The sequence below is a fragment of the Anabrus simplex genome, chromosome 1 (assembly GCF_040414725.1).
Source record: "Anabrus simplex isolate iqAnaSimp1 chromosome 1, ASM4041472v1, whole genome shotgun sequence".
Taxonomy (NCBI): domain Eukaryota; kingdom Metazoa; phylum Arthropoda; class Insecta; order Orthoptera; family Tettigoniidae; genus Anabrus; species Anabrus simplex.
In genome coordinates, this window is record NC_090265.1 from 315,421,759 (window position 1) to 315,442,614 (window position 20,856).

The 20,856-nt window shown below is 39.0% G+C and overlaps 1 protein-coding gene across 1 annotated transcript in view; it reads right to left on the reverse strand.

Annotated features, from left to right (window-relative positions):
* LOC136865430 (uncharacterized) overlaps positions 1-20,856 on the reverse strand; it is a 198,502-nt gene that overhangs the window by 42,684 nt on the left and 134,962 nt on the right. Inside the window, exons 3-5 of the mRNA XM_067142406.2 lie at positions 13,864-13,984; positions 6,735-6,847; positions 1,383-1,515 (exon numbers count right to left, since the gene is read on the reverse strand). Coding sequence (XP_066998507.2) covers positions 1,383-1,515; positions 6,735-6,847; positions 13,864-13,984 — 367 coding nt within the window. The remainder of the gene's footprint in view (positions 1-1,382; positions 1,516-6,734; positions 6,848-13,863; positions 13,985-20,856) is intronic.

Below are 20,856 nucleotides of genomic sequence, written 5' to 3' on the forward strand. Positions count from 1 at the left end.
ATATACATGTCAATTGTAACATGTTAAATTTAACATGTTGGTGTTAAATGTTAATCAGTGGAGACCAGCCTTTAGCCTTAACACAATAACAATAATTTGCAGGCAGAACCAACCAACAATTACTTTACATAAGTGATGATGATGCTTAAAGGGGCCTAACATATAGGTCATTGTCCCAACTGTAAAGAGTGGCGTTCGGGTAAAGATTTTTTTTTTTTTTTTTTCCAGGCTGAGTTGCTCAGATGGTTGAGGTGCTGGCCTTCTGATCTCATCTTGGTAGTTTCAAACCCGGCTCAGTCTGGTGATATTTGAATGTGCTCAAATACGTCAGCCTCATGCTGATAGATTTACTGGCATGTGAAAGAACTTCTGTAGGACAAAATACCGACACTTTGGACTCTCTGAAAACCGTCAAAAGTAGTTGGGAGGTAAAACTAATTACACAATATAGCATCAAAGGCAGTCCTCCAGATATCATACAAAAAAAGCAGCTCATGGAAAATCTACATCAACATAGCAAAAAGCTATGCTAGATATGGAAAACGGCACAACTTCACAGGTGTCCTCCTTCAAATACCTTGGAGAAATCGTACTACCATCGGGACTAGACAGTACGGCCAACATAGAAAGAGCCACTAATCTACATAAGGAGTAGAGACTAACGTGGAATTACTACAACAAAAGAGTCATGTCGCGTAATGCAAAATTAGGACATTACAAGACACTTGGTTTTCTGGAAGCTTTATACGCCACAGAAACCATATCCCTTAGAGGTCACTCTAAAATTATAGAAATTGAAAAACAAGAAAAGAAAATTATCCAGAAAATGTAGGGTCCCACGAGAGAAAATGGAATGTGAATTAAGAGGAGAACAGCGGACGTCTATTCATTAACTGACAGGTTCACTGATGGTGTACGCAAGAGATGCCTGAAATTCTATAGCCATATCTATAGAATGGACTCACCAAAAGATTATTTAAAGTAATCAACTCAAAAAAGATCAAAATAAACTGGCTAGAAGAAACTAAGGCCGACCTCCAAGAAATTAACATCACAGGCGGCATCATAGAAGATTGTGGAGTTTTTAGCACAATAGTAGCCAAGCAAAAATTCATGGAGAAATCTAAAAAGAAAACTGGTAGGAAATGGTCCACTGAATGCAAGATGCAACACAGTGCATTCATGAAGAGATTTTGGGAGGACAGGAAGGCAAAAACCATCAGGCCAATGAACAAGTTCAAACATGCCCTTTGAATAATAATAATAATAATAATAATAATAATAATAATAATAATAATAATAATAATAATGATGATGATGATGATGATGATGATGATGATGATGATGATGATGATGATGATGATGATAATGATAATACTTACTTCATATCCTTTGGGCTCCCAAGCCACATAATTGGACTCAGTATTACGCCAATGATCACCATCCAGATACAAAAGGAAAAGTTGAACTCATAGTGTGACATCTTCAAACCCACCAGTTGCAGATTCTGGGAAGCTGAAGAAATTAAATATGAAAAAGAATGGAGTGAATTATGGAAATGCTTAAAATAATTACCAGATTAATGAAATTAGTAATGAATATCTTTGGAAATAAAGTAATGGGTATAGGTGCTTATTAATCATCACAGTCATTATTCAATGGAGGTATCCCTTTCTCAATTGTACAAGCACATCTACTTCTTCCTTTATAGTTCGAGATCCTTCACTAGTGCCTGGGAAAACTGAATCCATTTAGACCAACAACTGAGATCCTACAAGTTTCTGATTAGGTGGAGTTATAGAAATAGATTCCCTCTGTTAAAACAAAGCATCATAGATGATAAAAAGTTACTTCATCATCATCATCTTCATCATCATCAATCTCCCACTCCAGTCACCCGGGTGTGGTTTGAAAAGATACTTATTCAACGTAAATTATACTCTACTGTGGCATGATGTTTGTCTGGACTTATATTCCAAATTTTATTAAGTCGTAAGTACACTAGGATTTCTAATATTTTTTCCCCTGTAACAGTACTTCAGACATGCTTTAAAATGGTAGTTATCTATTACTAAATAATTGTTTGTGAAGGCAAATCATTCAGTGCTGATGTGGACTGTTTGATATTGATGCATATCAGTGTTAACGGGACTCCTATATACTGTATAATAATTTTGTACGGCTATACTTAAATAGAGTCTAGCTTCTAGTACTCAGATTTATTTTGAAACACAGATTATGCGGTTAAAAATCGTGCCTCCTTAAGGAAAAATCAGTTCCACCTGACCAACAAACTCTCTAAACACAACATAAGAACAGCTTATATTCTCAGGCAGCCAAGCAGCATTTGTGGCTTTATTTAGTCCCAAAGGGACTTCTAAGTGGGTAGAAGAATGCCTCAGTGCTCTGTTGAACCTTGGAAAACACAATGATGTCAATCTGTTGTGGATACTGCATCACAGAAGTGTTGAGAAAAAAGCTGATGAACGTGCTAGACAAGGATCAACATCATGCTTAATACGACCAGAACCAGCTTATGCAACACCTAAGATTTCTATTAGGGACCTGGTTCATGGATGAATACCTAAAATGTTGGAAAACAATAACAGTAATCAAACATGGGAAATTATTAAAGTATCATGTAAGAAAACAAATGGAACACAACTTAAGTAGAATTCATTTGAGATTTATAGCAGCTCTCCTCATAGGACATGCACCTATGAAGAAGCACTTAAATAAAATGGTAACTCTAAAGAACAATCTAGAATTCAGACTATACTGGAAGGAGATAGATACCACCCATCATGTAATCTGTACAGTACCGTGTGAATTAATCGAACAATCAACTCTCTTTCAGCAAAGAGAAACTAAGGCAGGAAAGAAAAAAGAAGATGCTAACTGATGAATGTTTTCTCCTCAGAAGAGAAAATCATATACCAGTCTCATTGCAGTGGACTTGGCTTATGAACTGGGGAAAAGCGGAGTGAATCTGCACATTTCTACTGTTCATCATAGACTTCTGGCAGCTGGAAGGAAAATGTACAAATCTGTAAAGAAACAGCTTCTAACAGGAGAAATGTGAACGTTTCACCAGGCCCTCCACATATCTATTCTGATTTTTTGAGGTGGCTCATTAATGTTCTCATTGCTTTGGAATATCCTTGCCTGGATTTCAATCTTTAACTCACAAACTGTTGTCCATATAATGGATGTGCTTCAATGGTGGACGTCTTATATTTCTCCATTCTTGTTGTTGTCTCTTGTCGGATGTCTGGAGAAAAAATACCTGCAAGAATGAAGATTTTGATGATGGAAGTAGGTCTCAAACATCTTGTAATAAGTTGATCAATATCATTTAGGACATTGTCATGTGCCTGCTATGACAAGATATGCTCCAAATAGAACATGAGTATTCTACAGCTATATTCAAGAGGTAAACTATGGATTCTCACAGTTTCAGAGTGCAGTCCTCAAACTGCATTTGTTATTTTATGGAGAATATTGTTCCTCACTAACACCATCTGTTTAACATTCAGGCAGTGGTTTTTGTGGACAGGAAATCAGTTCAAAGTTACCTCTAAATAGCTGGAAGCTCTCTCAGGTCACCTTCAGTTTTCTTATTGCATGCTTATTCTTCAGTTGAAAGGCAAAGATTGGAGTTTTAGAAAGATTTGGATCAGAGTTTTAGAAAGATTTGGATCGAAGTTTTAGAAAGATTTGGCCTCATCTGTTTTCTTTTCATCTCTGAATTTTTGTCCAATAGTCTCAAAATTTACCTCTTGGTCAGCAATAACACGATGTCATGTAGGTTGAACAGTTCCTTTCCACTCCTCCTATTGTCAATGGCAAGTGAGCTAGTCATCTAAGTGGTGACCGCATCCAATGTTGCTGAAGTTTGAAGACCTCACAGGATCTGGTGTTTCAAGTCTTGGCCACTATGAGGATAGAAAGACATAACATTATCCATCAAAAACTAGCAGGGATCAACTGGGTTGCTAACACTTGTTGCTTACGTCCTGGTTTTCTCCATGTTGTTTATCTGCGACTGATCGCTAGCCGAATTGTAACATGAGTGGTTGCATGTGAGACTTTCTCTCACATTCAACTTCATTTAAAATAAATATAACTTACACAATTTTGTGGGGAGTAAGAATGAAATGAATTACTGAAATGAGATGCAAAATCTGCATTATACATTTTAGATTTTTAAAAAAATGATTAGCCGTATATTACAGAAACAAATTACTACTTTGTGGAAATTAATCATTAGTTCAGTCACATGTCAGTACGTAATATTCACAAGAGTGCCGGGCTGAATGGCTCGGACGATTAAGGCGCTGGCTCTCTGAGCCAAAGTTGGTAGATCTTGGCTCAGTTTGGTGGTATTTGAAGGTGCTCAGATATGTCAGCCGTAGATTTACTGGCATGTAAAAGAACTCATGTGGGACAAAATTCCGGCACCTCTGCTCCTGCGAAAACCATAAAAATTAGTTATTGGGATGTAAAATAACATTGCAGTTGCAATACAACTGCAAGAATAAAGCACAATTGGTCTTCTCTCTAACATTTGAGTTAGCTGGAGTTTGTAACAGCTTTTATTACCCAGCATTCTTCCTCAACTCATAATTTTTGAAGACTCATTTATAAGCAACTGCAATTGTAGAACGTTTCACACGCGACTTAAATCAAATACTAATGCCTACAATAGGAGAAGGTTTACCTCTCGACTTCAACAACATTACACAAATGGTACTAGTCACGTAATGAGAGAACCTCACACATAGGGCGCACAAACTCATACTAATCTTTGTTCCGACTAGAGGAGGGAGTGCTTACCCTTCAAATGTGAATGGAAGATAGGAAATGTGAATCGCCTCACTCAAGACAGTTATCAACTCAGCTAGAAGAGGGAACAGTCACCTCCCTTGCATCACTGAGAAGTAAACTCACGATACAAAATAATGTGAGAGAGAATCTCAGATAGTGACCACTCGTGGGTTAAATATTTGACCTCATCTTGACATTAGTCTTGAGAATGATGATTATGGACATCAGATGTCCTCAAGGCTGTTGGACTATCTACTATACAGGAGACCATGTCAAGCCAAGCCAATTTGTTTTTACCGTAACAGGGCCCAACAGCATTGTTCTGGATGCACTGCAGCTTATAGGCTTATTGTACTACATTGTTTCGAGTTAACACCAGTCCATTATTCCTGTGTTCTTAGTTAAACTGTAGAGTCCCATTGCTGAGTCTGTGTGTAATTCCTGTGGTTTGATGATTGTGTTCTGAAATATGTTGTACCAGTACCTCTTGTAAGCTAGAGCCTCACATGTACAGTTCTGTGCAAATTAATCAGAACATGACAATAATATACACTTTTTCACTTTTTCACTTATTCACTTAATACATGCATATAATCATTGCTAATATGTCCTTTCTCTTTTATAAATTGCTTTACAAGATTTGGTATAGATTCCATAAGTTTTGAGAACATATATTTAAGGACATCATCATGAAATCACATCATAACTATGTGTATTTTTGTGGAACAGTCAAGTTTTGCGAGTTTTCTTTTGTGAACAGCCCACTTATCTTCTATTGCATTAATGTCAGGGGAGTTCTCTGGCCAATCTAAGACATGAATATTGTTCTCAACGAAGAATTTATTCACTTTTTGCTTTCTTACTGAAAAATTCCATCATCTGGAAACCTCATCTGCAGATCACCAACAACTCCTCTTTCCAGTATTTTGATGTACTGAACAGATTGGTCTTGTCAACTGGTACTAAGGGTCCTGGTCCTTCATGTGTGAAATACTTGCTTAAAATATTCACAAGGTGTTTTATGTCTGTTGCAAATGTGCTGAAGTTGTTGGCTCATTCTTCGCTTGGTCCACATATTGAACCCTCTGCCCTTGCACTTCAAACATACTTTTATCAGAGAAAAAAGTCTTTTTTCCAGTGTTGCATTGTCCAAACCTGATGACTACATGCCCACAAGATATTTATGATATTTATCAACTTATTACAAGATGTTTGAGATCTACTCATATCATCAAAATCTGCATATTGGCAGGTATATTTTTCCTCCAGATATCCAACAAGATACAGGAACTAGAATGAAGAAAAATAAGATGTCCACTATTAAAGCACGTCCATTATTTGGACACCAGTTTGCAAGTCAAAGATTGAAATCCAGGGAAAGTTTTTCCACAGCAACTGAGAACATTAATGAGCCACCTAAAAAAATCAGAGTAGATATGTGGAGGGCCAGATGCAACCTACCTATAGGATGGTTGATACCATTTGAAGATCAAGTCATGAGAAACACTGGACAATATGGAATACAATAAACTATGAGCCAGAATGTGTAGATCTAAGTTCAAAATGGTGAAGTGGTATCCTCTTTGTAAACCAAATCTTTGTGAACGTGGTGCAGAGCAGTCCACAGATCCCCTCAAAGTGCAACTCAAGCCCTCACAAGTACACAATGAAGTACCTCTTAAGGGCAGCACCAAATGACAGTGGCTTGCCCAAATAATGACTCCAAGTATCTAGGTTAATGTTCTTGTTAGAAATACTTTTCTTTTAGTTTATTTGTGTTTTAAATTGATATTACTTCTGACATAATTGAATGATTGAACACTTAAATAAACAAATAAAATAAATTAATTAATTAATTATTTAAATCAATAGCTGAAATGTCAACCATAATGGATGTAGATACTTGCCAACAAGAAGATTGGGGACAGCAGCACCAAAAATTGTAAGATCAAGAAGGATAGTAACCAGTCGTCGAATTTTTTTTCCAAATGTGAGATCAGCCAAAGCAGCATATGGATACCTGTTACAGAAAGACCATTTGAATTCATTTTCATCTTGTATCAGCTAGTAAGGAAAGAAAATCACTCAGTTGACAGTAAATATGACTACAGGTAATCTACACCAGCATCTCAAAGGGAATATCATTTTATATACAGTGAGAAAAATATCATTTAAAAATTATTTGTAGCCAGGATAGGATTCTACCTGAAGTAGGTCAAGCAACAATGAACTGAAATCAAACTTATCTGAAAAAATTTAATGTTTTGAAAATTTGCAGGATAGTTGGTTTAATGACCTCAGTAACATGTCATACTCCTACCATGCAGCCTCTGTTTCCGTACCATTAGAAAGAATGTGTCTCAAGTTTTTTCAGTATCATTTCTCTGAATCTCACAGTCGGTAAATTATTATTTCCTATGTCTCCTTGGCTGAATGGTCAGTGTGGTTCAGAAGGCTCCAGGTTTGATTCCTCACCAGGCTGAGGATTTAAACTGTATTAGGTCAATTCTTCTACCTCAGGGACTGTGTCCTCATGTCTATCTTGATACATTTGTCTCAATTTACATACAACACACTACACTACCAGCCACCACAGAATACATCCTTCCACATAAGGTTGGCATCAGGAAGGGCATTTGGCCGTAAAACTGGGCCAAATCCACATCGAGTGCTGACCCCAATAAACTGGGGAAAAGTTCAATAAGAAGAGTCAAATTCTCTACAAGATGTGTCTCAAACATGTTTTTGTGAAGCAAGGCTGGTAGTTGCATGAAATATATTTCATATTTAGAGCCTGTATTGACCATGAATTCTTGTATTAAGTGGAACGTTGAAAGGAGTCCACCTTTTTGATACCAATCAATATATTGTCATAAGAGAAATACAATTACATTCTCAATAATAGGCCTACATGTTTTGTTTTGGTATGGGCATTTTCAGGTAAAGAAGACTGGGAAGAAATTTCCAGAATATTTCAAGATAACTTACCCATTAAAAAGATACAAATTAAAAACATGTAAAAGAACACTATTGTTCATTAAATGTCCAATAATTTGTTGGAAATCTAACAGTATTTAGATTCAGCGGCAGCCGGTCAATACATGCTACCGGGCTCCAGCACGTAGCTTGGAACTGTAAGGAATTAATTATATTCAGTACAATTATCCTGGTGCCTTTTCTTTGTTTTGAGTACGGTATGAATTTGTGTTTTGTAGAAACCAGGATGAGATCTGTCGAACACCTAGCTCCGTTCTCCCGGGGAACTTGGCTCGTGGCTCATGCTCAAAGAGCATGGGTAGCTCGTGCTCATGTGAAATGAGCTCTGGCCTGTAGCCTAAAGGAAGCAATATGCAGGCGCAGCCAAGCTTGCAGCACTCTTCATAGCCGGTGGAGTATACCATCAATTGGGATCAACTTTTACTGATCCTGTCTATAGTTACTTGTCCTCCTGCAAGGGGGTAGAAGTGCTGGATGCGTCCTGCTACCCTGATGTTGAATGTGATAAACAATTCTGCCACTACAGAGTAGCATCATCTGGGCTCAAAGGTAAAGCAAAACTGGGGGCCAATCTATTGCAAACATAACGTTGTTATTATGGTAACCAACCAATATCCATCTTCCTTTTGTGTCAAAAATAAGGAATTCGTATGTGACTCAAAAAATCTCGGACTGATCCTAAATGTTATCCCGCATTAGAATGTAAATTATGCTGGTAATAGAGGAGGTCTCAATGATTCAGTTGACAGCACTTTCAGTTGCTTTGTGCGGTGTTTGATCTTGCGGTTATATTGTTGATGCACGTTTTTCTATCACTGTGTTAGTGTTAAAGTTCATACGGAGATTCATCCAATTATTTATCCACTACAGTGTATATCAAGTGAAATTAAACTAGTGTTTTTAGTGAGGATCTATATTTCCAAGATCCTATTTGCACTGCAGATTGAAAACAGCGTATTTTGCATTTTTTTTTGTAGCACGTAGGACGATTTTTTCATGAGTCACCACTGTTTAGATTAACAGTCACAAAGAAACTTAAGTCTTGATAACAAACAAACAAATAAATAAATAAATAAATAAAAATATCTTATGAGGGAGTTTATATAAAATGAAGTAGAAGTGCTAAATTGCGATGGCAGTTAGAACTGACCAGTTTTTCATTAAAAGCATTGAATCCTTAGCATTAATTAGATACTGGTTGACATATGTTACTACAAAAATAGGATGTTCCTTTATCAATTTAGTGTTGTATTTCTTATATTTCTAAGGAACGCGATTGAAGTAATTTAGCTGATGTCGTTGCCTTTTTTCTTCTCCCAAAATCTCTTTATCTTCTTGCTGTGGCTTTTCTTATGATCTTCTGACCAGGTTTTGTTGGTGGTAGTACTTGGATGATGTTTAAAGCAATGACTGTCGACTAAATTTCTGAACTTACATCTGTCTAACACAATGTCATCTAAGTTGCCTATTTCCTGAAGTTCTTTTCCAACTTCGAGCAGCCACAATCTCTGATTACTCATTCTGAGAATATGTCCATAAAATTTCAAACGTCTTTTCCTAAATATTTCTGAGATTGGTACAGGTCGAGATTTCCTTATCATCCAGATTCCCCCTGTACAGACTGGTTCAAAATTTTTCCTTAGATTTTTCTTTCTTGCTTTTCTACATCTTTAATCAATGATCTTGCCACAGTGATCAGTGTTTCAGATGCATGTGGTGCTTCAGGCTTGAGTACAGTGTTATAATATCCTAATATTGCATTTTGGGATATATATTTTTCATTATATCTGCTCCAAGTGAACCTGTATGCTCTTTGAAGTTTAGAGACCCTTTCTTTGTTTGCTTCATGACTGAGTCCTGAAGGTTGGAAGACTTCTTCCAGGTATCTATCTGAATTTAGACACTTGGGATATTTTGTCATAATTGGGTTTTCATTGGTTGTCCATCTGGGTACCAAAGAGATCCTTCCATGTATTGAGTTTTCTGATATGAGATGTGAAGTCCTGTTCTGAAATGCAACTTCATGGTGTTTTTCAATGGATGCAATTGTTTCTTGTCTGTTATTGGACAACACTGCTAAGTCATTAGCCAAGGCTGAACATGGTAAATTAATTTTGTTTTCACATAATCTGCTAAGTCATCTGCTAAGTCATCAGCAAAGGCCAAACACTGTAAATTAATTTTGTTTTCACATAGTCTGCCAAGGATTATTCCTTTAACTTCTTTTTCCCAAGTCCTAATCACCTTTTCCAAAACAAGATTAAACAATAAAGGGAACAACCCACCTCCTTGTGGAACTCCTGTTTCCACATAAAATGGTTCAGACAATTCCCCTAAGAATTTAACCTTGGAAGTGGTGCCTATTAGTGTTTGTATGATTAATTCTCTTATTTCCCTGTCTACTTAGAATTCTTCCAACACAAAAGTAATCACCATTTGCTTGGTGTTATGAATTTGTAGGATGGTACTGAGGTTAAGAATCTGTTCTGCACATGACCTGCCTTTCCTGAACCCTGCCTGATATTCTCCAATCAAATGATCTGTTTGCATTTCAAGTCTCTTGAAAAGGAGTTCTGAAAGAATTTTGTAGATAACTGCTGAAGTTATTTATATTGGTTTTATCCCCTTTCTTATGTAATGGGTGAATTATTGCATACTTCCAGTCTTCAGGAATTGTTTCACTGGTCCAGATATCTGTAAGAATTTTATGGATTTTCTGAGCAAGATTTCTGCCACCTAGTTTCCACATTTCGGTACGGTATATATACCATCTTCTCCTGGAGCTTTGTTGTTTTATAACTCATGTATTATTTGTTCAACTTCTTGTATTGTTGGAGGCTCTGAATCTGGATTTGGTCCCGATGTTTCAAAAGTGAGTTGGTCATTAGGAGGTTTGCAATTTAGAAGGTCTATGAAATGATCTGCCAAAAGTTTACAGTTTTCTTCATTATTTGTTTCTAAAGTCCAATCCGGTCATTTAAAACATAGAGTGGATGCCCTATAACTCATTAGTTCTTCTTTAAAGGTTCTGTAAAATTTCCTAGTATTGTTTTTCTTGAACTCTTGCTCAATTTCGCCAGTAGATCATAGAGACGTTTTTGGAATCTTATAATCTTTGATGTCTCCTTCTGGATGTTAGTGCACTTCGCTGCTTTTACAAGCTTGTCTTTAAGTTCTGACCAACTAGCAGCATTTTGCTCGTAGATATTGACCAGGAAAGAGCGTGAGTTTTGCTTCAGAATATCTGGGTTGATTTGGGGTTTTGCCATGGTCTATATGGGGGCCTGTTAGGATCAAACTTCACTTTGATTAGAGACAGGTGGTGATCAGAGTCGATGATACACTTCTTGACTTTTACATTCATGATCTCCTTTTTGCTTCTCTTTGTAATAGCCATAGGGTCTATCTGAAATTCTCCTAAATGGAGGTTTGGCGGCCTCCACGTTATTTTCTTCTGCGGGTGTGCTAGAAAATGAGTTGACATTAGTTTTAGAGCAAAAGTCTCACAGAAGTTGATTAATCTTTCCACATTATTATTGGTTATTTTATGGGCAGGGTAGAGTCCTACAGTGGCTTTGTACTTCTTTTCTTTGCCTATTTGTCTACTGAAATCTCTCATGAAAATTTTGACATGATGTTTGAGCTACTGTTTCTTCTAGAAGCTACCAGAATTCATCCACCTTTCCTGGGTCTTTTCGGCTGTAATTATTTGTAGGTGCATGAGTATTGATTAGTGAATAGGCTTTGTTTCCTGATTTGATTGCTAGCACTGAATTTTTTCAGAGGAAAATGTTAAAGTCATAACTGAATTTATGATATTCTTTCTTACTGCAAACCCAGTGCCAAATTGCAGTGGTGTATTAAGGACTGGAATTGCTGGTTTACCTTTGTATATTCTGTAGTTGCCTTACTCAAAGTGATTTTCATCCATATATCTGGTTTCTTGAAGAGCTAAAATTTGGATATTTAGTCTCTCCAACATGTCTGTTAATTGCTTCAATTTTCCAGTTTTGAGAAGTGTATTGATGTTGACGGTGCCAAGAAAATGCTTGTGTTTGGGAAGCTCCAATACATTCCCGCATGATGTCCTCCCCAGAATCCGATGATCAAGGGAACCTAGTGCAATCTTTGTCAGTTGACATTTCCATCATGCTGAAAGGTTGAAGGTAATGGGGAGACCGCTAATTGTCGATCTTGATGTTATAACTAAGGGAGTCTGATGTATCAACAAAGACACACACACAATGCTGTCACTTGTGTACATGGATTTTATTAACAATATTTACAAGTTACACATTAAACATATCGTACACATAACCTAATCAACTGCTGTCATAAACAAATCAGAGACTATGACTGCCATCTTGAAACAGTTGCCTGCTGACTGCTACTAGCATGTCAGCATAAACACGAGTTCACAAGACCAATTCCTGTTAAACAATAACTCCACTCCACCATCGAGACTGTCTCTTTATATACCGTAGGTTGCCTGGCCAGCCTTCTAGAAGGATATTACACAATGCCTTATCTCGTAAATTCTAGAGTGCCTAATACATAGGTTACAATTGTTAGGAAGGTTCTAAATAGTTCTCATTTTACCTAGTTTTATTCTGGATATTACAGTGTGTTGCACAATGTTACTGTGGATTATACATCACATATACAGGTAATAATAAATTATATACTATTAATTACAGGTTCTTACATTAACTAAACTCATATAGGCCTATATATATATATATATACAGCACATATTTCATGACATAACCTCACAAATAATACGTTCGTCCGGCATAGCTACGTAAATAATAATAATAATAATAATAATAATAATGATGATGATGATGATGATGATGATGATGATGATGATAATTATTATTATTTGAGCTCGATATTATTTACCCATGGATTAAAGAATATTGTTTTCAAGTTATATCAGTCTGTTACACTTGCCTCAAGTCTTAGAGGATGCCTCAAGATGGTTTCTGGGTGTTCTATGGCATGTGTTTGTCAATCACCTCTAATATGTGTTTTGGTCTGCGAGAGCTATTTTATTTCTCTCACGTCCGCCGGTAAGCCGTTTAGGACCCCACTATCCGCCACATGGGACGCACCACATGGGAGTATCACCTCTCCACCTGCTACGACAGCGTAGCAGGTTTGTTGTTGTTATTGTTATTATTGTTATTGTCATTCCGTCCCACTAAATTCATGTAGGAGTTCTTTTACGTACCGACACGGGGCTGACGTATTTGAGCACCTTCGAATACCACCGGACTGAGCCAGGATCGAATCTGCCACTCATCTCGGCTGTAAATGATGATGATGATTATTATTTATTTATTTATTTATTTATTTATTTATTTATTTATTTATTTATTTATTTATTTATTTATTTATTTATTTATGTATTTGATTAACAAATGAAATAACATACAATAACTCTTACTATTATCAGCCGGGCCCATCGAGTGTGCCCATGTTTTAAAGATGGCACTGGGTGCCACTGACCTCTTGGCACCTCTGGTTGGTTCATTACTCTGGAGTACCAACCTACAAATCAATATCCTGGGAAAGGGGCAAGCAGACTATCCTATACCAAAGCCCATTGTGTTGTGTGTAGATGAAGAGTAGTATATTGGAACAAACACAAACACCCAGTATCCGAGTCAGAGGAATAGTACCCGGGACCCTCTGAACGGAAGGCTGCAATACTGATCATTCAGCCAAGAAGCCGGAATGAGAATTACAATTTTTGGCACTAAAAACTACTTGTCTGTCTGTTAGGTCATCAGCCCAGAGGTTGGTTGGATCCTCAAATAGCACCACCCAAGGTTATGCGGTTGTAAGGAAACCGCAAAAACCAATGGCAGCACCAATATGAGGTGTACTAGGCAAGACGAGGAGTGAGGTAGGAGATGGATACAAAAGTACTGTATCCATCATGAAATGGCAGCAGGCAAAAAAAAAAAAAAAAAAAAAAAAAAAAAAAACTACTTAAGGAGATATAAAACATTCAAGTAATAAACAGAAACCTACCTGGTTTTAGTAACAATTGTAGGCTGCAGCTTCTCAGCAATTAGCCAGCATCGGCCAAGAAGAACTGCAGTGTAGATCTGTATTGAGAAGAGTAGTAGTGCTAGAGGAATTCCTAGCCAACCTGAAATATCAACAATTAAAATACCACACTTTGCAAATACCATTGTTATGAATTGAATTCGCATAGATAAGTGAATCATAGGAAAAATCTTGATTTATAACAATAATCAACTCAAATACCCAGTCCCCGAGACAGAGGTATTAACCAGACGCTGTTAAAATCCTCGACCCGGCCGGGAAGTGAACCTAGGACTCTCTGAACCTAATATTTCACTGGTTTGGTTTGCTAGCAAATGCGCAAACAGCTGATGCATTACGTCTACGCTACATGTCGCTTTTAAAACGTTATGCTCCGAAAAACACACGAATTATGAATGTACGATACGTTGTAAACAAATGTACTTTAAGGCCAGAATAACCGAAAACCTAGCCACTGGTAATGCGGACTATAATAGTCCGACTCGCTGAATGGCCAGCGTATTGGCCTTCGGTTCAGAGGGTCCCGGGTTCGATTCCCGGCCGGATCGGGAATTTTTAACCTTCATTAATTCCAATGACTCGGGGGGCCATCCCTGCAACTCACACACCACACATAACACTATCCTCCACCACAATAACACGCAGTTACCTACATATGGCAGATGCCGCCCACCTTCACCGGAGGGTCTGCCTTACATGGGCTGCACTCGGCTAGAATTCTTGCCTGTGCGACGTAAAATGAATAGAGAAGTTGGCTAGAAATAGCAACACGAAATTATTATTATTATTATTATTATTATTATTATTATTATTATTATTATTATTATTATTATTATTATGTGGATATAATAGCGAGTATGGACAGAAGTGCAATTTCGGTTAGATGTTAGAAAATATGAATTGAACAAAACTCTCTGAACTAATGATCATATAAATCAATATTTTTCTTCTATGTCAATTTATTACAAGTGGAGTTGTATGATGTTAAAGTGTAAAATACCTTTAGGGCCTTTCAAGGCGATTATACAGATGTATGTGAGTTTTGGAGCTAAAGAGTCCTTTTTGATTGCTTTCACACATTGAAGTATATTTAACATGAATTAATGTTATCTAATTACACACTAATACACTGTAAATAGACTGCATTTTCAATATCAGGCATCATTTCGTTTTGTCACGCTCTTGGTCTTCAGTAGTCTGCATGCAATCAACAGAATGGAATACATACGCAGATTCTTAATCAGGAATTTCACGCTACAGTACATTAGGTTATAGGCCTAATGCAAAAGAGCATTTGATATTCACTTGCCGGCATGCTGACTGTGTACAGAGAGTGGCATAAATAGTAAGGGTCACAAAAGATAGTAGCCCAAATTTCTATGCAAATCTCAAAACTAAACCGTCTTGCAGAGAAGCGGTTACTTGATAGTTGTTTGCATTTTCGCCTGTCAGGCCTACAGCATGACATTCTTGGCCGTATTCATTACTCAGAAATAACCCGCATAGCTCACATAAGTTGAGCATTTTTGAGTAATTCTACTAATTTTATGTTTACCCTTTAGTTTCGTTTCCTGACACGGGGTCGGGGATGAGGTGAGATGGAATTATTTGGTATGATTTTACAGCCCTTCCTGACGCCATCCTCAATTGAGGAGCTAATGAAGATAGAATGAATTTTGAATGAAACTGGGTAAGGGGTTGGAAGGAATTGTCTGTGAACTGTATCTGCCTCGGCATTTCACTACAAGTGAAAATGGGATACCACACGCGTCATTCTCAGGCCAGCCGACGGTAGCCTTGAACTCACTCTCGTTTCCCAGATCCAGGATAGCCGTAGCGGTCATTCCTCTCTTAGTATGCTTTTCTACTAATTACTCTCTCAAAAAACAATGTTATTTTCCTTCAGTTACTCAAAAGAGATACTATGGTGTCGGAATTTTGTCTCACCAGAGTTCCTTTATCGTTCCGAAACCCCACGACAAGGAGTTGTCACATTTAACACACACACACTCACACCTCATATGCCTCTGACCAGTTGCCTTCAGAACAGAAGGACAGCTACTAACCGACTTCACCACCGAGGTCGACAAATACACTCTCAGCAAAGATGTCAGCAATCTTATGCATTGAAGTCCGCGCTCCGCTACTCAAAATTGGAGTTGCAATACCAAGGAAGAAAATTTTGTATTTTTGTTTTGTTTTTAGTTAAACAGCCCCATGTAGGCCTGTGAACGATACCAGTTTTAGGCTAATTTATTGTTTATTCAACTCTCCTCATGTGATTGGTTAAGAATGAACCATCTTCAGTATATGGAGCACAAAGCTGAGTTGACTTGTAGTCTGTGAAATAACGTGATCCCCTGTAAACATCCCATGGTGACAGAGAATAACACAATATTGTCGCTCATTGTCATTGAGAGGGCTTGTGTAATTGGTTTGTGTGGAAGTGGATTATCTCTGAAGAATGTAGCTTCACATATTGGCCGACAGGCATCTATGGTACCGTAGAACTTGTATGACAGAAGGCACAATGCTCGAATACGTAGCACATGATCAGCCCGACGTACAACAGTGTGGGAGGATCACCACATCATTCGGATTGAAAGTTGGCTACGCGCTTTGGGTCACATAGCTGTCAGCTTGCATTCGAGGAGTAGTGGGTTCGAACCCCACTGTCGGCAGCCCTGAATATAGTTTTCCGTGGTCTCCAAATGTTTACATTAGGTAAATGCTAGGGCTGTTAATTAAGGCCACGGTCGCCTCCTTCCCACCGCCATAAGACCTCCCTGTGCCTGTGCGACGTAAAACGAATAGAAAACAGCATAATTCGGATTGCCTAAACGAGTTTCTGGACAACATCAGAAAACATTCCAGCAACTGTTGCAAAAAATCTCCATTAGCCCCACAATCCGAATGAAGTACGGTACCGGTACTATACTAGTGAATCCAGGAGACATCGCGACTGCAATCGAACAGTTAAATACAGATTTTCAGTGAATAAGTAACTGGAGTTATAATTACTTACGGTACCTTCATCTTCTATTTTATCTCCTATTTCGTCCCATGCACGCTTCTTCAAGCCATTATCCATGAATTTCGGATCAGCTAAATTATATATAGGTATCGGCATATAAAAAAGAGTGTGCTTTCACTAATTCAATCAGCAGTTTGTCCTTCATTTCGGGAGGTAAAGATCAGTTCAAGATTACACAGATAAACACAGCACTTCAAGATACGTAAATGAGAAGCGGAAAGGTGGGAAGAGAAAATTCACGTCCGTGAAAACAAGAGAATATCGTTGGCGAGCAAATGCGTTTTACCGGCACGGACCACGGGGAAGCACTGAAGGTTACGGCGAATGCCGTCAACGGAAATGTTGGAACTCATCGCTTCCTTTACAAGACAACGATTTTTTATTTTCATGGAAGATGTCATGTCACGGAGATGTGTGAATCGACCTTTATTTTACGAGCATTTGATTATTGTGACGTTTTTTACCTAGACATAAACGAAAATGAGTTTAAAGCTACAAAGTGCACAAAGTGTCTGTCTTAGGTTTATCTGCAACTTACAATACACGGAGCATGTGTACAAATCGTACGGGGAACTGAACTGGTTGCACCTCGAAGACATACGTATTCTTCACTCTCCGTCCTACCAGTACGAGTGATTCTATAGGGTGAACTTTAATAAAACCGACAAACTGCAGGGACTTATTCCTGACTGGAAATGGAGGGGGAAAATGTCCTATGAACATGTGTCCGGAAATCGTTGCGACGGTAGAGGGCACGAACGAATGAAATTTTTTCTGACTACTTGCAGTGTGTTTCTTCTGTTGCAGATAGTGTGACTGAAGCAGCGTACTGTCGGAAGCAGAATGGTCGAGTATTCATGTCGGGAACAAGCCGAGATTGTGTTTGTGTACGGCCAAGCCAATGGAAACGGCCGAGAGGCAGCACGGCTATACCAAAACAAGTACCCTCACAGACACCAACCACATCACACAACGTTTCAAGCCATTTTTGGACGTTTGAGTGATCATGGGTCCTTTCAGACAGACGAATGTGCAGGGAGGCGGCGGACTGTGCGTACACCAGATCTGGAGGCAAAAGGTTCTACAGGACATTGAGACGAACCCTAGTTCAAGCTCCAGGCAAGTGGCCCGCCAACATGTTGTAAGCCAGACTACGATTGTGTGTATCCTGCATGACAACTGCTATTATGCCTATCACCTGCAACGAGTGCAAGGATTATCAGCAGCGGATTTCCCTCTACTGGAAGGATTTTGTCGATGGTTTATGCACCAGGCCATCACAGTTATGGGATTTCTGTCGTCAGTCCTCTTTACCGATGAAGCAACCTTTACCAGAAGTGGCATCGTCATTCTGCAATAATCGTCATCTGTGGGCTACAGAAAATTCCCGGGGAATGGTTGAAGCGTCTCACCAGCATCGGCTCAGCATCAATGTTTGGGCAGGGATTCTTGGCGACCACATACTTGGACCAGTTATTATTCCACAACGCCTCAACGGAGGAACGTACCTGGGCTTCCTGCAGAATACTCTGCCTGGACTGCTTGATAATGTGCCTTTAGCAATAAGACAGGTTATGTGGTTTCTGAATGATGGAGCACCACCCCACTTCCGCATTACAGTTCGCCACCACCTCAACAACATCTTCCCCATGCGCTGGATAGGACGCGGAGGCCCTGTTCCATGGCCTCCTACATCACCGGACTTAAACCCCCTGGATTTTTACCTCTGGGGACATCTGAAAAGCGTTGCGTATGCTGCACCAGTTCCTGCTGTGCAGACCCTTCATCAGCGTGTTCAAGACGCCTGTGACGCTATTCGGCGGGAGGCTGGAACGTCCGAAAGAGTGAGGCAATCCATGATACGACGTCTGAACGCGTGCATTGCAGCCCATGGAGGCCACTTTGAACATCTGCTGTAACGTGGATGCGATTCAGCTATGTACTGTGTTCCGGGACTATTTGTTGTCGTTGCACGCACACCGTCCATTTGCGGACACATGTTTGTAGGACATTTTTTCCTCCATTTCCAGTCAGGAATCAGTCCTTGTAGTTTGTCGATTTTATTAAAGTTCATGTATACTTTCTCTGAACACCATGAAAGGTACAACGATTTACAATTTATTTATGATTTTCCTTGTCGTCCATGTCTTACGGAGATGTTGGGATAGGGAAGGGAAGGCAGCGACCATGGCCTTAATTCAAAGTAAAGCCTTGGGAAATCACGGAAAACCATCTGCAAGTCTGCCGACAGTGGGACAGCTGACAGCTACGTAACCCAAATCACGCAGATACTTGCTCGGTCCATGAAAAGAACACCAGGGTGCAACATACAACTCTTCTCACCATTCCAAAATGGTGGTGGTGTGGTGATTACTATTTTAAGAGGAAGTACAACTGGACAACCATCCTCTGTTAACACTAAGCAGAGGAAAAAATGGAAGGGGTCTGACATTTCCAAATATGAAGGTATCGGCCCAAGAAAGACAAGGGCCACGAAGGGTGTGGAAATGAAAGATTCCCTAGGGCTCGAAAGCTCTAATACCGTCGGGATCGAAAAAGAACAAGAGTTGGCCAAGGGAAGTCGGATAGGAGAGATCAAAGTTAGGAGCCTGGCACAAGGAGGTGGAAGCAATGCCAAGACTCAGTTAAGAACCCCGTGGTCGCAAGCCATGCTCCTAAGCTAAGAGCCCCTGGGGTCACTTTAAGTCAAGTTTTACAACAGGAGGGGATACCGTACCGTAGATGTCATCCTACCACCCCCACCCTCAAGTGGGGGACGGGTCTTTCCAAGACACGGATCCTCAGCTTTTAACTCCTCCTTCGCAGTTACAGTTAGCTGGGAAAGGAACCCTCTTCCTATGGAGGTCAGAGGAAAAGAAGAGGTAAACATTTTCAAATAGGCTCATACAAAATACGTCTACGAGAAAAGATCTCAGAAAGGCAATAGGTAAATTCTTCTTCTTCCACTGTGACTGCTCCTCGACTCCAAAAATGTATCCATCACTCCCTACTTTATGTCATTCATACCGATTTATTAATCTACTAGCTGATGTACCTGTGTTTCCCTAAGGATTTTTATATTGTATACAGAATTCTAGGTTAGGTAGTGTACGCGTTGTGAGCAAGATTGTACTAGATTGCATAGCTCTTAACGTTACCCTAGAAACGCGACGGGGAAGTCACCAAACGTATTTTCTCATATGAAGAATGAGGTAGGGAATTTTCATTGTAATGGTAGTCCCGCATGCCTACCATCAGTCAGAATCACGTTGGGGAGTTTTCATTATAATGGTAGACACTCACTCTCTACCTGCATTTTTTCCCCAACTGAAATGAACATACGTCATTACAATGACATCAGTAGGAATGGAGCGATTAAATGCAATGCCTTCATATGAAATACTCGATCAAATGAAAAACCACACATTTTCTCACTTTTAACGAACAGGACTACGCTGCCGATCTAACAGTCCGAAGTTCCAGAGTTGGAATGATCAAAGCCGCAGACAGCCGTGATCCGTGAACACTCTTCGTCTTTTTTCGGCGAGGAGGGGGTCGAATAGTGGAGACTCCCAGGGCAAAAACTATGCCCTTTTACTAATCTGATTCCTAGGAGTAGCCAATGAGTCGGAAAATCTTAATTCACTACAATGGCGGCGGAAGAATCTATCTGAACTGGAGGCAAATTTTTCCTCCATGCCAGAGAAGAAACTCCATCTTCAATGCTAATTTGGAATGAAATGAATATATCTATATATATAAAATAAGAGTTTTGTCTGTACATTGCTCAGAATTTGAAAAGAATGGTATTTCTGTATCGATCATGTTCACAGTAACAAGGAAATGCACTTTTTACTTTTCCGTAATGTCTGTCTGTCTGTCTGTCTGTCTGTCTGTCTGTCTGTCTGTCTGTCTGTCTG